At 44.6% G+C, this 15563-nt stretch overlaps 1 protein-coding gene across 5 annotated transcripts in view; it reads left to right on the forward strand.

The window, feature by feature from the left end:
• Positions 1 to 15563, forward strand: part of LOC118364834 (trinucleotide repeat-containing gene 6C protein) — a 67287-nt gene that overhangs the window by 44296 nt on the left and 7428 nt on the right. For 3 of the 5 annotated variants that reach the window (XM_035746578.2, XM_035746579.2, XM_035746581.2), the window contains 7 exons: positions 2106 to 2337; positions 2532 to 2696; positions 12586 to 12783; positions 12977 to 13126; positions 13450 to 13566; positions 14199 to 14420; positions 15118 to 15331. In XM_035746578.2, coding sequence (XP_035602471.2) covers positions 2106 to 2337; positions 2532 to 2696; positions 12586 to 12783; positions 12977 to 13126; positions 13450 to 13566; positions 14199 to 14420; positions 15118 to 15331 — 1298 coding nt within the window. The remainder of the gene's footprint in view (positions 1 to 2105; positions 2338 to 2531; positions 2697 to 12585; positions 12784 to 12976; positions 13127 to 13449; positions 13567 to 14198; positions 14421 to 15117; positions 15332 to 15563) is intronic. The other 2 variants (XM_035746580.2, XM_035746582.2) reach the window with 1 other exon arrangement.

A 15563-nucleotide genomic window follows, 5' to 3' on the forward strand; every position in this document is an offset into this window, starting at 1 on the left:
TGTCACATCCAACCTGGATCGATATTTGTTTTTAATGCAGACGAACGCACTGAATCGGCGTATTATGAGTTGTAATTCTTGGAGGGAGACGACGCGGTATTCCTTTTGAGTCAGGAACCGAAACTCCTCAATAGTGACCCGTGTATGCGTTGTCTGCAACATACGGTCACATCGACTGCATGGCCAGGCACGACTCCTACACCATCATTAAGTTTGCAGACGACACAACAATGGTAGGCCTGATCACCGACAATGACGAGACAGCCTATAGGGGGGAAGTCCGAGACCTGGCCGGGTGGTGCCAGAATAACATCCCTCGACGTGATCAAGACAAAGGAGATGATTGTGGACTACAGGAAAAGGAGGACCAAGCACGCCCTCATTCTCATCGACGGGGCTGTAGTGGAGCAGGTTGAGCGCTTCAGGTTCCAACCATCTATCATGGTCCAAACACACCAAGACAGTTGTGAAGAGGGCACGACAAAGCCTATTCCCCTTCAGGAAACTAAAAAGATTTGGCATGGGTCCTGAGATCCTAAAAAGGTTCTACAGCTGCAACATCGACAGCATCACTGCCTGGTATGGCAATTGCTCAGCCTCTGACCGCAAGGCACTACAAATCAAATCAAATGTATTTATAAAGCCCTTCGTACATCAGCTGACATCTCAAAGTGCTGTACAGAAACTCAGCCTAAAACCCCAAACAGTAAGCAATGCAGGTGTAGAAGTACGGTGGCTAGGAAAAACTCCCTAGAAAAGCCAAAACCTAGGAAGAAACCTAGAGAGGAAGAAACCTAGAGAGGAACCAGGCTATGAGGGGTGGCCAGTCCTCTTCTGGCTGTGCCGGGTAGAGACGTTCAAATGTTCATAAATGACCAGCATGGTCAAATAATAATAATCACAGTAGTTGTCGAGGGTGCAGCAAGTCAGCACCTCAGGAGTAAATGTCAGTTGGCTTTTCATAGCTGATCATTAAGAGTATCTCTACCACTCCTGCTGTCTCTAGAGAGTTGAAAACAGCAGGTCTGGGACAGGTAGTTGAAACTGGAGCAGCAGCACTACAGAGGGTAGCGAGTACGGCCCAGTACATCGCCGGGGCTAAGCTGCCTGCCATCCAGGACCTCTACACCGGGCGGTCTCAGAGGAAGGTCCTAAAAGTTGTCAAAGACCCCAGCCACCCCAGTCATAGACTGTTCTCTCTACTTACCGCATGGCAAGCGGTACTGGAGTGCAAAGTCTATGACAAAAAGGTTTTCAACAGTTTTTACCCCCAAGCCATAAGTCTCCTGAATAGGTAATCAAATGGCTACCTGGATGTGTGCCCCCCAACCCATATTTTTACGCTGCTGCTACTCTCTGTTCATCATATATGCATAGTCACTTTAACCAGATCTACAGGTACATACTCCCTCAATCAGCCTGACTAACCGGTGTCTGTATGTAGCCTCGCTACTGTATATAGCTTGTCTTTTTACTGTTGTTTTATTTCTTTACCTACCTATTCTTCACCTAATACCTTTTTTGTGCTATTGGCTAGAGCCTGTAAGTAAGCATTGTATTCAGCGCACGTGACAAACAAACTTTGATTTGACATCGCAGCTCGGTCAGCTGTTCCATTTCACTTACCGACCCGTCAAATGATCCAGGATCACAAACGGATTTCGCTGATTTGGTCACTCATCTGTATCCTTTTTTTCCCCCTATTTGCCCTGCATGATTGCTTTCAGTTTCCCAAATATGTCTGTTACATAGGCAAGGAGACATGTTTTATTTTCAGCTAAGTCAATGCACCTCGGCCCTCAAAGCTAACGTCCATTTGGAGAGAATAAAGTGGAGAGTTTGAGTCTTTCAGTCAGTTTCCTCTTGATTGCTAACTATAGCATCAATTCAGTGTTAACCATTTTCATAGACCCCTAGTTTGGGAACCGCCTGCACTAAAGGCAGTCTTTTCCCAGCAGATAAGTGACTGTTGATGAGGTGCTGATTGTAGAAGTCATGCCACGGTCTGTTGGTCTTGGTCATTGTAACCTTATGCCCTCACTCTTTCTCTCTCCTTTGTCCCCCTCTTTCTCCTGTTCTGTTTCTTTCTCAATCCCCCCCTCCAGGTTGCACGTACAATCAATAACATGCAGCAGCAGATCCAACAGCACCAGCGTCAGCTGTACCAGGCCCTGCTGATGAAGCAGCAGCCCCCCGGCTCTCACTCCGGCCTGCACCCCGGCCAAGGCAAATCAGCCCTGGACTCGTTCCCAGGCCACCCCCAGGCACCGGGCCTCTCCGACCTGCACACCAAAGAGCCGCAGTCTTCTCCCAACTCCTACAGCCCCTACCCCCTCTGTGAGTCCAGCACTCACACTGTCACTCACACACGCACTCCTTCAGCCCCTACGCTCTCTCTACATCTCTCGCAAACAAGCTGTTTGTATAACTAGTAAGCCTTAAATACGTCAGTATAAGTCCCTGCAATGTCTTTTATCTATCTGGTTTGTGTTGAGCTGTGTATTCAATGTTAGATGTTTTCTCTCTCTTAGCTGGACTCAATCCAAACATGAATGTAAACTGCATGGAGGTGGGGGGCCTGTCCATGAAGGAGCCTCCCCAGCCCCAGTCCCGTCTGTCCCAGTGGACCCACTCCAACTCCATGGACAGCCTCTCTGGAAACTCCTCCCACATGGAGCCCAACCTCAATAAACACGGTAGGAGGAACATTAGGAACTTTGAAGTCTCATTTAAATTCTGTTGTTCCCTCGGGGGGTGGGGGCAATAAATAAACATACATGCTGTCAAACAAGAAATCAATCTATTAGTCATCTCGGTAGAAAAATTGGGTTTTCTGCTCACTTAGTCGATTTTCTTCCCTAACATAGTGACTTATTTGACTCGCTCTGAATAACATTAACGTATTTCACACCAACTCTCTCACCAGCCAACAGACATTCTCTGGGTTTCTTTCACACGGTTTTGCATATTCACAACAGACACGTTAACACTGGAAATGGAACGTGTGAGCCACAAACACCACCTCTCCTAACCTCTCCCACTGTGGCGCGAGCAACAAGCTGCTGTTCTGCCCGTATAGTAATCAACTTGTACCAGTAAACAGGGGTTGTTATTACTCGAAGGCTTTTGTATGTTTCCACATATCTCAGTGATGAAACGGTGTGGGAAATCTCAACTGGAAGTATTCAGTATGAAATCAATGGTTTCTCTTTAGTGTCTGACATTTAAAATGACTTTTTAAATCCATTTCTATTTCTCAAGTGATGTCTCACGTTGATATTCATCTGGATGTATCCTTGCGACCCAGTGTTAAGTGTTTTGCCCTCCATACTCCACTAAGTGCAACACTGACAACCACTCTTACTTTGCCATGTTTTTAAGCCTTTATGATTGAGACATCTATTATATACATTACCAGTCAAAAGTATAGACACACCTACTCATTCAACGGTTTTTCTTTATTTTGACTCTTTTCTACATTGTAGAATTATTGTGAAGACAAACTATGAAATAACACATGGAATCATGTAGCAACAAAGTGTTACAAATGAGATTGTTGAGAGTACCCACCCTTTGTCTTGATGACAACTTTGCACAGGCTTGGCATTCTCTCAACCAGCTTCACCTGGAATGCTTTTCCAACCGTCTCGAAGGAGTTCCCACATATGCTGAGCACTTGTTGGCTGCTTTTCCTTCACTCTGTGGTCCAACTCATCCCAAACCATCTCAATTGAGTTGAGGTCAGGTCATCTGATGCAGCACTGTATCATTCTCCTCCTTGGTCAAATAGCCCTTACACAGCCTGGAGGTGTGTTGTCATTGTAGTAGGTAGAATGACGGCGGGGGGATGGTTTTACGTGCTCCTAAAACAACTGTGCTATTTTGATCTGGGTTTTTTTTTGCATTTAACTTACCTATTTTGTACATAATGTTGCTGCTCTTATGACAGAAAAATAACTTCTGGACATCATAACAGCTGTATTCTTTAACATGTCCGATGCAAAGGATATACTGCTTTCTCGGCAGCAGGCCCAAATCCCTGTCATTTGCATGAAGAAAAGCCTGAGAAAGGGGGGGAGGAGTTCCGGCAGCCTTCTGAGAATTCATAAGCGAGTGAGCAAACCCCCACTGCCATCCCGTTCTATTGGCCAATGTGTGATCATTGGAAAATAAAATCAATGACCTACGATCAAGATTATCCTACCAACGGGACAGTAAAAACTAATGTTTCATTGAGTCGTGGCTGAACGACGACATGGATAATATAGAGCTGGCGGGATTTTGCATGCACCGGCAGGACAAGAAGCTATGATATGAGCCTTCAACGGTTTCTCCCCTTATCAGTACTGTCACATGTGATTGTTTTCCCTGTACTCAGCCCCTCCTAAGCTTTATTATGGCATACCTCATGTCTCTTGTGTAAATAATGTTCCTATAACAATTTCAAACAAGTTTCAAAGTACTCCAGACTCCCAACACTATCTACCAAGAGTTCTCATCTATATTATTACTAGCCGTCTATTTAACACCACAAAACGAAGCTGGCACTAAGACCGCTCTCAACCAACTGTATAAGAATGATAAGCAAACAAGAAAATGCTCATCCAGAAGCGGCGCTCCTTGTGGCCGGGGACATTAATGCCGGCAAACTTAAATGTCACGTGTAACCAGAGGGGGAAAAACTCTACCACCTTTACTCCACACACAGAGATGGATACTACAAAGCTCTACCCCGCCCTCCCATTTGGCAAATCTGACCATAATTCTATCCTTCGGTTTACAAACAAAAACTAAAGCAGGAAGTACCAGTGACTCGCTCAATACGGAAGTGGTCAGATGACGCTGATGCTACGCTATAGGACTGTTTTGCTAGCACCGACTGGAATACGTTCCGGGATTCATCCAATGGCATTGAGGAGTACACCACCTCAGTCATCGGCTTTATCAATAAGTGCATTGACGACGTCGTCCCCACAGTTGACCGTACGTACATCCCAACCAGAAGCCATGGATTACAGGCAACCGATGAGCTAAATGCCTACTTATGCTCGCTTTCAGGGAAGTAACACTGAAGTATGCATGAGAGCACCAGCTGTTCTGGACGACTGTGTGATAACACTCTCGGTAGTGATGTGAGCAAGACCTTTAAAAAGGTCATTTTCAAAAAAAACGCGGAGCCAGGCGGATTACCAGGACGCGTACTCAAAACATGCGTGGACCAACTGGCAAGTTCACTGCCATTTTCAACCTCTCCCTGACAGTCTGTAAAACCTACATGTTTCAAGCAGACCACCATAGTCCCTGTGCCCATGGAAGTGAAGGTAACCTGCCTAAATAATTACCGCCCCGTAGCACTCACGTTGTTAGCCATGAAGTGCTTTGAAAGGCTGGTCATGGCTCACATCAACAGCATCCTCCCGGATACCCTAGACCCACTCCAATGTACATACCGCCCCAACCGATCCACAGATGACGCAATCTCAATTGCACTCCACACTGCCCTTTCCCACCTGGACTAAAGGAACACCTATGTGAGCGTGCTGTTAATTGACTACAGCTCAGCGTTCAACACCATGGTGCCCAAAAAGCTCATCACTAAGCTAAGGACCCTGGGACTAAACACCCCCCTCTGCAACTGGATCCTGGACTTCCTGATGGACACATTTCCCCCTAAAGATTTGGCATGGGTCCCCAGATCCTTAGTTTTACAGCTGCACCATCGAGAGCATTCTGACCGGTTGCGTTTACTGCCTGGTATGGCAACTGCTCGGCATCTGACCATAAGGCGTTACAGAGGATAGTGTGTATGGTGCAGTACATAACTGGGGCCAAGCTTCCTGCCATCCAGGATGGAGGAAGACCGATTATGATTTTTTTTTTCAACACCGATATCGATTTATTGGAGGACCAAAAAAAGCTGCTGCTGAATTATTATTTTTTAAATATATTTTTTAATTTATTTATTTGTAATGACAACTACAACAATACTGAATGAACACTTTTTTTTAATTTTAACTTAATATAATACATCAATAAAATCCATTTAGCTTCAAATAAATAATGAAACATGTTCAATTTAGTTTAAATAATGCAAAAACAAAGTGTTGGAGTAGAAAGTAAAAGTGCCATATGTGCCATGTAAAAAAGCTTCATCTGTTTCAGCTCTTAAGCCCACCCGACACGCAGGCGTCCCATCTAGCCATGCGCTACACTAAATGCTAATAGCACTCGTTAAAACTCAAACGTTCATTAAAACACACATGCAGGGTACTGAATTAAAGCTACACTCGTTGTGAATCCAGCCAACAAGTCAGATTTTTAAAATGCTTTTTGACGAAAGCATGAGAAGCTATTATCTGATAGCATGCAACACCCCGAAATACCTGAAGGGGACGTAAACAAAATAATTAGCATAGCCGGCGCTACACAAAACGCAGAAATAAAATATAAAACATTCATTACCTTTGACGAGCTTCTTTGTTGGCACTCCTAGATGTCCCATAAACATCACTATTGGGTCTTTCTTTTTCGATTAAATCGGTCCATATATACCCTAAATATCGATCTATGAAATGTGTGTGATCCAGGAAAAAACTGTTTCAAAACGCAACGTCATTTCTTAAAATTAAAAAAGTTGACGATAAACTTTCACAAAATACTTTTGTAATCCAACTTTAGGTATTAGTAAACGTTAATAATCTATCAAATTGATCACGGGGCGATGTGTATTCAATAGCTCCACGTCTTCAAATCATGGTCGGAAATTTCTCCTCCAAAACATCCTGTCGGAGACCGGAAGGAATGGGCTCTCGCTTACTTGTTTGACCAAGAAACAAAGCCCAGGCAATTGACAAGACTAGCGACATCGTGTGGAAGCTGTAGGACTTGCAATCTCAGCCCCATGTCATTTGCTTTCCCATAGACAATACATGCAAGTGGCGCATGGATATTTTTCCCAGTTTTCGGTGATCAGTTTCTCTTGCGCTTTTCGATGAAACACACGCTCTGTTATAGTCACAGCCGTGATTTAACCAGTTTTAGAAACGTCAGTGTTTTCTATCCACACATACTAATCATATGCATATACTATATTCCTGGCATGAGTAGCAGGATGCTGAAATGTTGCGCGATTTTTAACAGAATGTTCGAAAAAGTAAGGGGTAACCTTAAGAGGTTTTAAGTTCCTTGCTCAGAACATGAGAACGCTGGTGGTTCCTTTTAACATGAGTTCAATATTCCCAAGTAAGAAGTTTTAGGTTGTAGTTACTACAGGACTATGTCTCTCTATACCATTTGTATTTCATATACCTTTGACTATTGGATGTTCTAATAGGTACTTTAGTATTGCCAGCCTAATCTCGGGAGTTGATGGGCTTGAAGTCATTAACAGCGCAATGCTTGAAGCATTGCGAAGAGCTGCTGGCAAACGCAGGAAAGTGCTGTTTGAATGAATGCTTACGAGTCTGCTGCTGCCTACCATCGCTCAGACTGCTCTATCAAATCATAGACTTAATTATAATATTATAACACACAGAAATATGAGCCATGGGTCATTAATATGGTCAAATCTGAAAACTATCATTTCGAAAACGTTTTTTCTTTCAGGTGGCATCCATAAGTCTAAACATTGCTGTTACATTGCACAACCTTCAATGTTATGTCATAATTACGTAAGATTCTGGCAAATTAGTTCGCAACGAGCCAGGCGGCCCAAACTGTTGAATATACCCTGACTCTGCGTGCAATGAACGCAAGAGAAGTGACACAATTTCCCTAGTTTAATATTGCCTGCTTACATGAATTTCTTTCAACTAAATATGCAGGTTTGAAAATATACACTGCTCAAAAAAATAAAGGGAACACTAAAATAACACATCCTAGATCTGAATGAATGAAATAGTCTTATTAAATACTTTTCTTTAAAAAATGATCAATGGAAATCAAATTTATCAACCCATGGAGGTCTGGATTTGGAGTCACACTCAAAATTAAAATGGAAAACCACTACAGGCTGATCCAACTTTGATGTAATGTCCTTCAAACAAGTCAAAATTAGGCTCAGTAGTGTGTGACCTCCCTACAACGCCTGGGCATGCTCCTGATGAGGTAGTGGATGGTCTCCTGAGGGATCTCGTGATGTCCCCGATGTGCTCAATTGGATTCAGGTCTGGGGAATGGGCGGGCCAGTCCATAGCATCAATGCCTTCCTCTTGCAGGAACTGCTGACACACTCCAGCCACATGAGGTCTAGCATTGTCTTGCATTAGGAGGACCCCAGGGCCAACCGCACCAGCATATGGTCTCACAAGGGGTCTGAGGATCTCATCTCGGTACCTAATGGCAGTCAGGCTACCTCTGGCAAGCACAGAGGGCTGTGCGGCCCACCCAAAGAAATGCCACCCCACACCATGACTGACCCACTGCCAAACCGGTCACGCTGAAGGATGTTGCAGGCAGCAGAACGTTCTCCACGGTGTCTCCAGACTGTCACATGTGCTCAGTGTGAACCTGCTTTCATCTGTGAAGAGCACAGGGCGCCAGTGGCGAATTTGCCAATCTTGGTGTTCTCTGGCAACTGCCAAACGTCCTGCACGGTGTTGGGCTGTAAGCACATCCCCAACCTGTGGACGTCGGGCCCTCATACCACCCTCATGGAGTCTGTTTCTGACCGTTTGAGCAGACACATGCACATTTGTGGCCTGCTGGAGGTCATTTTGCAGGGCTCTGGCAGTGCTCCTCCTGCTCCTCCTTGCACAAAGGCGGAGGTAGCGGTCCTGCTGCTGGGTTGTTGCCCTCTTACGGCCTCCCCCACGTCTCCTGATGTACTGGCCTGTCTCCTGGTAGCGCCTCCATTCTCTGGACATTACGCTGACAAACACAGCAAACCTTCTTGCCACAGCTCGCATTGATGTGCCATACTGGATGAGCTGTACTACCTGAGCCACTTGTGTGGGTTGTAGACTCCGTCACATGCTACCACTAGAGTGAAAGCACCGCCAGCATTCAAAAGTGACCAAAACATCAGCCAGGAAGCATAGGAACTGAGAAGTGGTCTGTGGTCACCACCTGCAGAACCACACCTTTATTGGGGGTGTCTTGCTAATTGCCCATAATTTCCACCTGTTGTCTATTCCATTTGCACAACAGCATTTGAAATTTATTGTCAATCGATGTTGCTTCCTAAGTGGACAGTTTGATTTCACAGAAGTGTGATTGACTTGGAGTTACATTGTGTTTAAGTGTTCCCTTTATTTTTTTGAGCAGTGTATATACTTCTGTGTATTGATTTTAAGAAAAGCATTGTTTATGATTAGGTACATTCGTGCAACGATTGTGCTTTTTTCGCAAATGCGCTTTTGTTAAGTCATCCCCCGTTTGGCGACGTCTGTCTTTGTTTGGATGAAATGGTCTTCAGTTTGCAACGAGCCAGGCGGCTCAAACAGCTGCATATACCCTGACTCTGTTGCACATAACTCAAGAGAAGTGATAATTTCCCTAGTTAAAATAAATTAATGTTAGCAGTCAATATTAACTAAATATGCAGGTTTAAAAAATATATACTTGTGTATTGATTTTAAGAAAGGCGTTGATGTTTATGGTTAGGTACACATTGGTGCAACGACAGTGCTTTTTTTTCGCGAATGCGCTTGTTAAATCACCCGTTTGGCAAAGTAGGCGTGAAGTGATTCAAAGATAAATTAACAGACACCGCATCGATTTATATGCAACGGAGGACAAGCTAGATAAACTAGTAATATCATCAACCATGTGTAGTTATCTAGTGATTATGTTAACCTGTTGCGTATCCGGGAGTGTAATTATAGCCTCAAGCTCATTACCATAATGCAACGTTAACTATTCATGAAAATTGCAAATGAAATGAAATTATATAAATATATTCGCTCACAAGCTTAGCCTTTTGTTAACAACACTGTCATCTCAGATTTTCAAAATATGCTTTTCAACCATAGCTACACAAGCATTTGTGTAAGAGTATTGATAGCTAGCATAGCATTAAGCCTAGCATTCAGCAGGCAACATTTTCACAAAAACAAGAAAAGCATTCAAATAAAATCATTTACCTTTGAAGAACTTCGGATGTTTTCAATGAGGAGAATCTCAGTTAGATAGCCAATGTTCAGTTTTTCCAAAAAGATTATTTGTGTAGGAGAAATCGCTCTGTTTTGTTCATCACGTTTGGCTAAGAAAAACCCCTGAAAATTCAGTCATTACAACGCCAAACTTTTTTCCAAATTAACTCCATAATATTGACAGAAACATGGCAAACGTTGTTTAGAATCAATCCTCAAGGTGTTTTTCACATGTCTATTCGATGAGAAGTAATTCGTGGCAGTTTGGTTTCTCTTCTGAACCACATGGTAAAATACACGCAGCTGGAGATTGCGCAATAATTGCAACGGAGTACACCAAGCGGGGCACCTGTTAATGTAGTCTCTTATGGTCAATCTTCCAATGATATGCCTACAAATACGTCACAATGCTGCAGACACCTTGGGGAAACGACAGAAAGTGTAGGCTCATTCCTTGAGCATTCACAGCCATATAAGGAGACATTGGAACAAAGCGCATTCAAAATCTGGGGCATTTCCTGTTTGAAATTTCATCTTGGTTTTGCCTGTAGCATCAGTTCTGTGGCACTCACAGATGATATCTTTGCAGATTTGGAAACGTCAGTGTTTTCTTTCCAAAGCTGTCAATTATATGCATAGTCGAGCATCTTTTCGTGACAAAATATCTTGTTTAAAACGGGAACGTTTTTTTATCCAAAAATTAAAAGAGCGCCCCCTATATCGAAGAAGTTAAGAGTGATTGTTTTTTATAAGATATGTTTATTGCTAGCTAGCACCTTAACTTGGCTCCTTACTGCACTCTCATAACAGGTAGTCAGCCTGCCACGCAGTCTCCTTGTGGAGTGCAATGTAATCGGCCATGATCGGTGTCCAAAAATGCTGATTACCGATTGTTATGAAAACTTGAAAATCGTCCTAATTAATCGGCCGACCTCTAATCCAGGACCAATATACTAGACAATGTCAGAGGAAAGCCCCCAAAATTGTCAGATTCCAGCCACCCTAGTCAGACTGTTTTCTCTGCAATCGTTACTGGAGTGCCAAGTCTAGGTCCAAAAGGCTCCTTAAACAGCTTCTACCCCAAAGCTATAGGACTACTGAACAATTATACCATGGCCATCAGACTATTTACATTGACCCCCCCAATTTGTTTAGTACACTGTTGCTTGTGTTTATTATTATTATTAGTCAATTCACCCTTACCTACATGTACAAACTGCCTCGATGACCCTGTAACCCTGCACATTGACTCAGTACCAGTACATCCTGTATATAGCCGTTGTTACTTTTTGGGGGGATAGAAATCTTAACTCTTTCTTGACATAATTGTTGTATTTGGCGCATGTGACAAAGTTTGATTTTGATTTGTCCTGTTGAAAAACAAGTGATAGCCTCACTAAGGGCAAACCAGGTGGGATGGTGTATCGCCGCAGAATACGGTGGTAGCCATGCTGGTTAAGTGTGATTGAATTCTAAATAAAATCAGTGTCGCCAGCAAAGCACCATCACACCACCACCTCCATGCTTCACGGTGAGAACCACACTTGCGGAGATCATCCGTTCAGCTAATCTGCGACTCACAAAGACAGTGGTTGGAACCAAAAATCTAAAATTTGGACTCAACAGACCAAAGGACACATTTCCACCGGTCTAATGACCATTGCTCGTGTTTCTTCGTCCAAGCAAGTCTTCTTCTGATTGATTTCCTTTAGTAGTGGTTTCTTTGCAGCACTTCCACCATGAAGTCCTGATTCACACAGTCTCCTCTGAACAGTTGATGTCTGTTACTTGAACTTTGACGCATTTATTTGGGCTACAATTTTAATGTACATTTTTTTTTGTCCCTATTCCTCCCCTATTTCTTGGTATCCAATTGGTAGCTTAGTCTTGTCCTATCGCTGCAACTCCCGTACGGACTCGGGAGAGGCGAAGGTCGAGAGCTGTGCGTCCTCCGAAACACGACCCAGCCATGCCGCACTGCTTCTTGACACAATGCCCGCTTAACCCGGAGGCCAGTCGCACCAATGTGTTGGTGGCAAAACGTACACCTGGCGACCGTGTCAGCGTGCATGCTCTGGCCCGCCACAGGAGTTATAGGACAAGGACTTCCCGGCCAGCCAAACCCTCCCCTAACCCAGATGACGCTGGGCCAATTGTGTGCCGCCCCATGGGTCTTCCGGACGTGGCCGTCTGCGACAGAGCCTGGACTCGAACCAGGATCTCTAGTGGCACAGCAAGCACTGTGATGTAGTGCCTTGGTGGACTGTAATTTCTGAGGATGGTAACTAATGAACTTATCCTTTGCAGCAGAGGTCACGCTGGGTCTTCCTTCTGTATACCACCCCTACTTTGTCACAACACAACTGATTGGCTGAAACGCATTAAGAGCGCAAATGAATAAGGCACATCTGTTGATGTGTCCAAACTTTTGACTGGTACTGTATGCATTTTAAATGTCTGTCGAATGAATGAATGAGTTCCTTAATTGTCCTAGGTGCCATATCTGCTGCTTCTAACCTGGGCCCCCCCGGAAAGCCCCCCCACATGGATGACTCCTACAGCCCATACAGTATGATGGGTGGGTCTGAGTCTCCCACCTCCCCCCTGGTTCCCCCTGACAGCTGGGGCCAGGGACCAGGAAAGAGCCCCAAGGATCAGATCACCAATGGAACGAATATCAACTGGCCCCCAGGTTGGTAGAGAAGACCGACATTTCAATCAGATCAAACGTTATTTCACACGTGAGATTTAAACTCTTCTAAACTGTTTTGATTTTAGAGAGAAAAAGATTTAGAAAGTGAAAAAATCTGATTTAAATTGTTCCCCACAACATCAGTTGAGTTTAAAGGATAAATAACCATTTGTCCTCCATGTTGTCTCCTCAGAGTTCTGTCCAGGCGTGCCCTGGAAGGGCCTGCAGAACATTGACCCTGAGAACGACCCCAACATGACCCCAGGAAGCGTTCCCAGCGGCCCCACCATCAACACCAACATCCAGGACGTCAACCGCTACCTGCTCCGGGACCGCAGCGGAGGTGAGGAGGGGGTCAATCAGAGAGACGGGGTCTGTAGTTAGTTGGCTTTAAGATACACAGACTGTATATGCTCATTAACAGGGCAGGTCTCTGCTGTTGATTCTCAAACAGGTGTTGACTTGTGTTACTATATTGACAACTTTAAGCTTATATCCTATTCCTTTCCATGGCACTGAAGGGGTTACAGTACTACCTCACTTGTTGTGACCGTGTCATCCAGTAGCACAGGCCCTGTTGTATTTATACACGTTCTTTAAATCAAGTTGTACATGTTTCTTTCCCCACCACCCCCTCTGTCCATAACAATGGGCCACCACGGCTAGGCTCCTCCCCTCCTTCACCGCCTCAGAACGGTGCTCTGCCCCCCTCCACGGACTGGCCAGTCAGTGGCTGCTACACTAGCTCTTTCAGTCTGTCCTCCCCGGATGAGGAGAGTGCAGGTACAGGACATGCTGACCCATGGTCCTCAAGCTTGACCCCCCTCCCCTAATTACCACCATAGCAACACACCTTTATCCTATTGTTTGTGTGTGGTCTGTGTTTGAGTGTTACGGTAGATAGATCCTTCCTTTGCCTAATTTAATCCTACTACCAACTACCCAGTGCCGGTGTATCAAGTGCTCCACGATGTGATTGCATTGTATTCCTCATGGAATGAAAAGTTTGAGTGTTTGAATCAAGAAATACTTTGAATGTTGTGGCCCTAGACCCCTATTAATAAGTATGTGTTGACGTGACATTTTTGTTGCCGTTAAGCAACCCACTGAAAATTGCTATGAATACTTGAAAAATGTCCCCCTTTAAATGTCTGAGTGATCTGCATTCTCTTTTTACATTCATGTTTCCTGTAGTCCTCAATGCGTTCTCCATTATGACTCATATAAACCCATGAAGTCAAGATTGAGGTTTCTTGTTGATGAACAACTGTTAATAGGGGGCTTATTTTTAAAACTTTGCAGCTGCCCAAAGTTAGATTTCAAATAATCTGTCATAGAACATAGGCTTCATAGAGGGTCTCCATCTCTACAACAGGATCTCATAGGTTCCCCTCTTCTCTCTCTCGCTCTCTCAGGTAAGCTATCTGACATGAAGTCCACCTGGTCCCCGGGGCCCATCTCCCACCCCTCCCAGGCCTCTCTATCCCACGAGCTGTGGAAGGTCCCCCAGGGGCCCCGTAACAACACAGCCCCTTCAAGGCCACCTCCCGGCCTCACCAACCCAGCCAAGCCCTCATCCACCTGGGGGGGAAACTCCCTGGGCCTGGCCCAAGGCTGGAGCAGCTCGTACACCTCAGGTGAGATGCCACAGTACAACTCCTCAGCCTGAAATATAGACCGGCGGACTTCCTCTGTAACAAGACTGGAAAGACTTAAACCTGGTAACATACCTAGTAGAGGAAAATCAGTAGTTTTTTGAAAACCATTGACTGTGGATTTGAGCTGATCTTACTTTGTGCTGTGTCAACATCCTACCCTAACATAATGTTTTTGACACATTTGCCTAAAGAAGCATAGTGTAGGACACCACAAGCATGTATTGTTCCTAGGTGTGGTTGTTTTAGTGTGATTCTCCCCCGTGTTTTGTTTTGAGCTCCTCTCCTTGTCACTCGCTGTAGTAGTAAGGTGGAGCAATTACACACCCCGCTGTGGTTAGAGGCCTTTGTCATACTGAAGTCTTGTGGCTTACAACAGAAGACTTAAAGGACTGTTGTCATGGCTTCAAAGAGAACCTAAACTGTGTGACCTTATTTTGGCATGAGTCTTAAGGTCACACTGAGGTGGTAGTAGTACAAGTGTAAAAGTGCTTACATGAGACGATGCAAATATGTTGTTTTCAAAAAAATAACATGCATAGACAATGGACAACTTATGTACATACAAACAAATATGTTGTCATTAATAGACGACAAGTTATTGACCAAAAATGATTGATTTATATTTTGTGAGGACCTGAATATTGACTGATCATGTTCCCCTCTCTGTTTCTCTCAGAGGGCACCACCTGGAGCACAGACAGCTCCAACAGGACCAGTAGCTGGCTGGTACTGAGGAACCTCACCCCCCAGATAGACGGCTCCACCCTGCGGACGCTGTGCATGCAGCACGGCCCCCTCATCACATTCCACCTCTTCCTGACCCAGGGAAACGCTGTGGTGCGATACAGCTCCAAGGAGGAGGCTGCCAAGGCCCAGAAGTCCCTGCACATGTAAGACTCCCGAACTTGAAGGGAAAAAAACCTGCATCGCCATGTGGCCGGTGACACATTTTCTTCTTGAAAGTCCAATTTCTTGAAAACTTGACTGCTGACATGAAAAAGCATTGTGGGACTGTATCAACGGTGGACTAATGAAAAAAATACCAAAAGATTGAGTGGGTTTTCTTTCACCCATACCCTATGCTGTTTAGGGTAGTGATTTTCTCCGTCTGACCTAAAACGA

Source organism: Oncorhynchus keta, chromosome 32, assembly GCF_023373465.1.
Source record: "Oncorhynchus keta strain PuntledgeMale-10-30-2019 chromosome 32, Oket_V2, whole genome shotgun sequence".
Classification (NCBI taxonomy): Eukaryota; Metazoa; Chordata; class Actinopteri; order Salmoniformes; family Salmonidae; genus Oncorhynchus; species Oncorhynchus keta.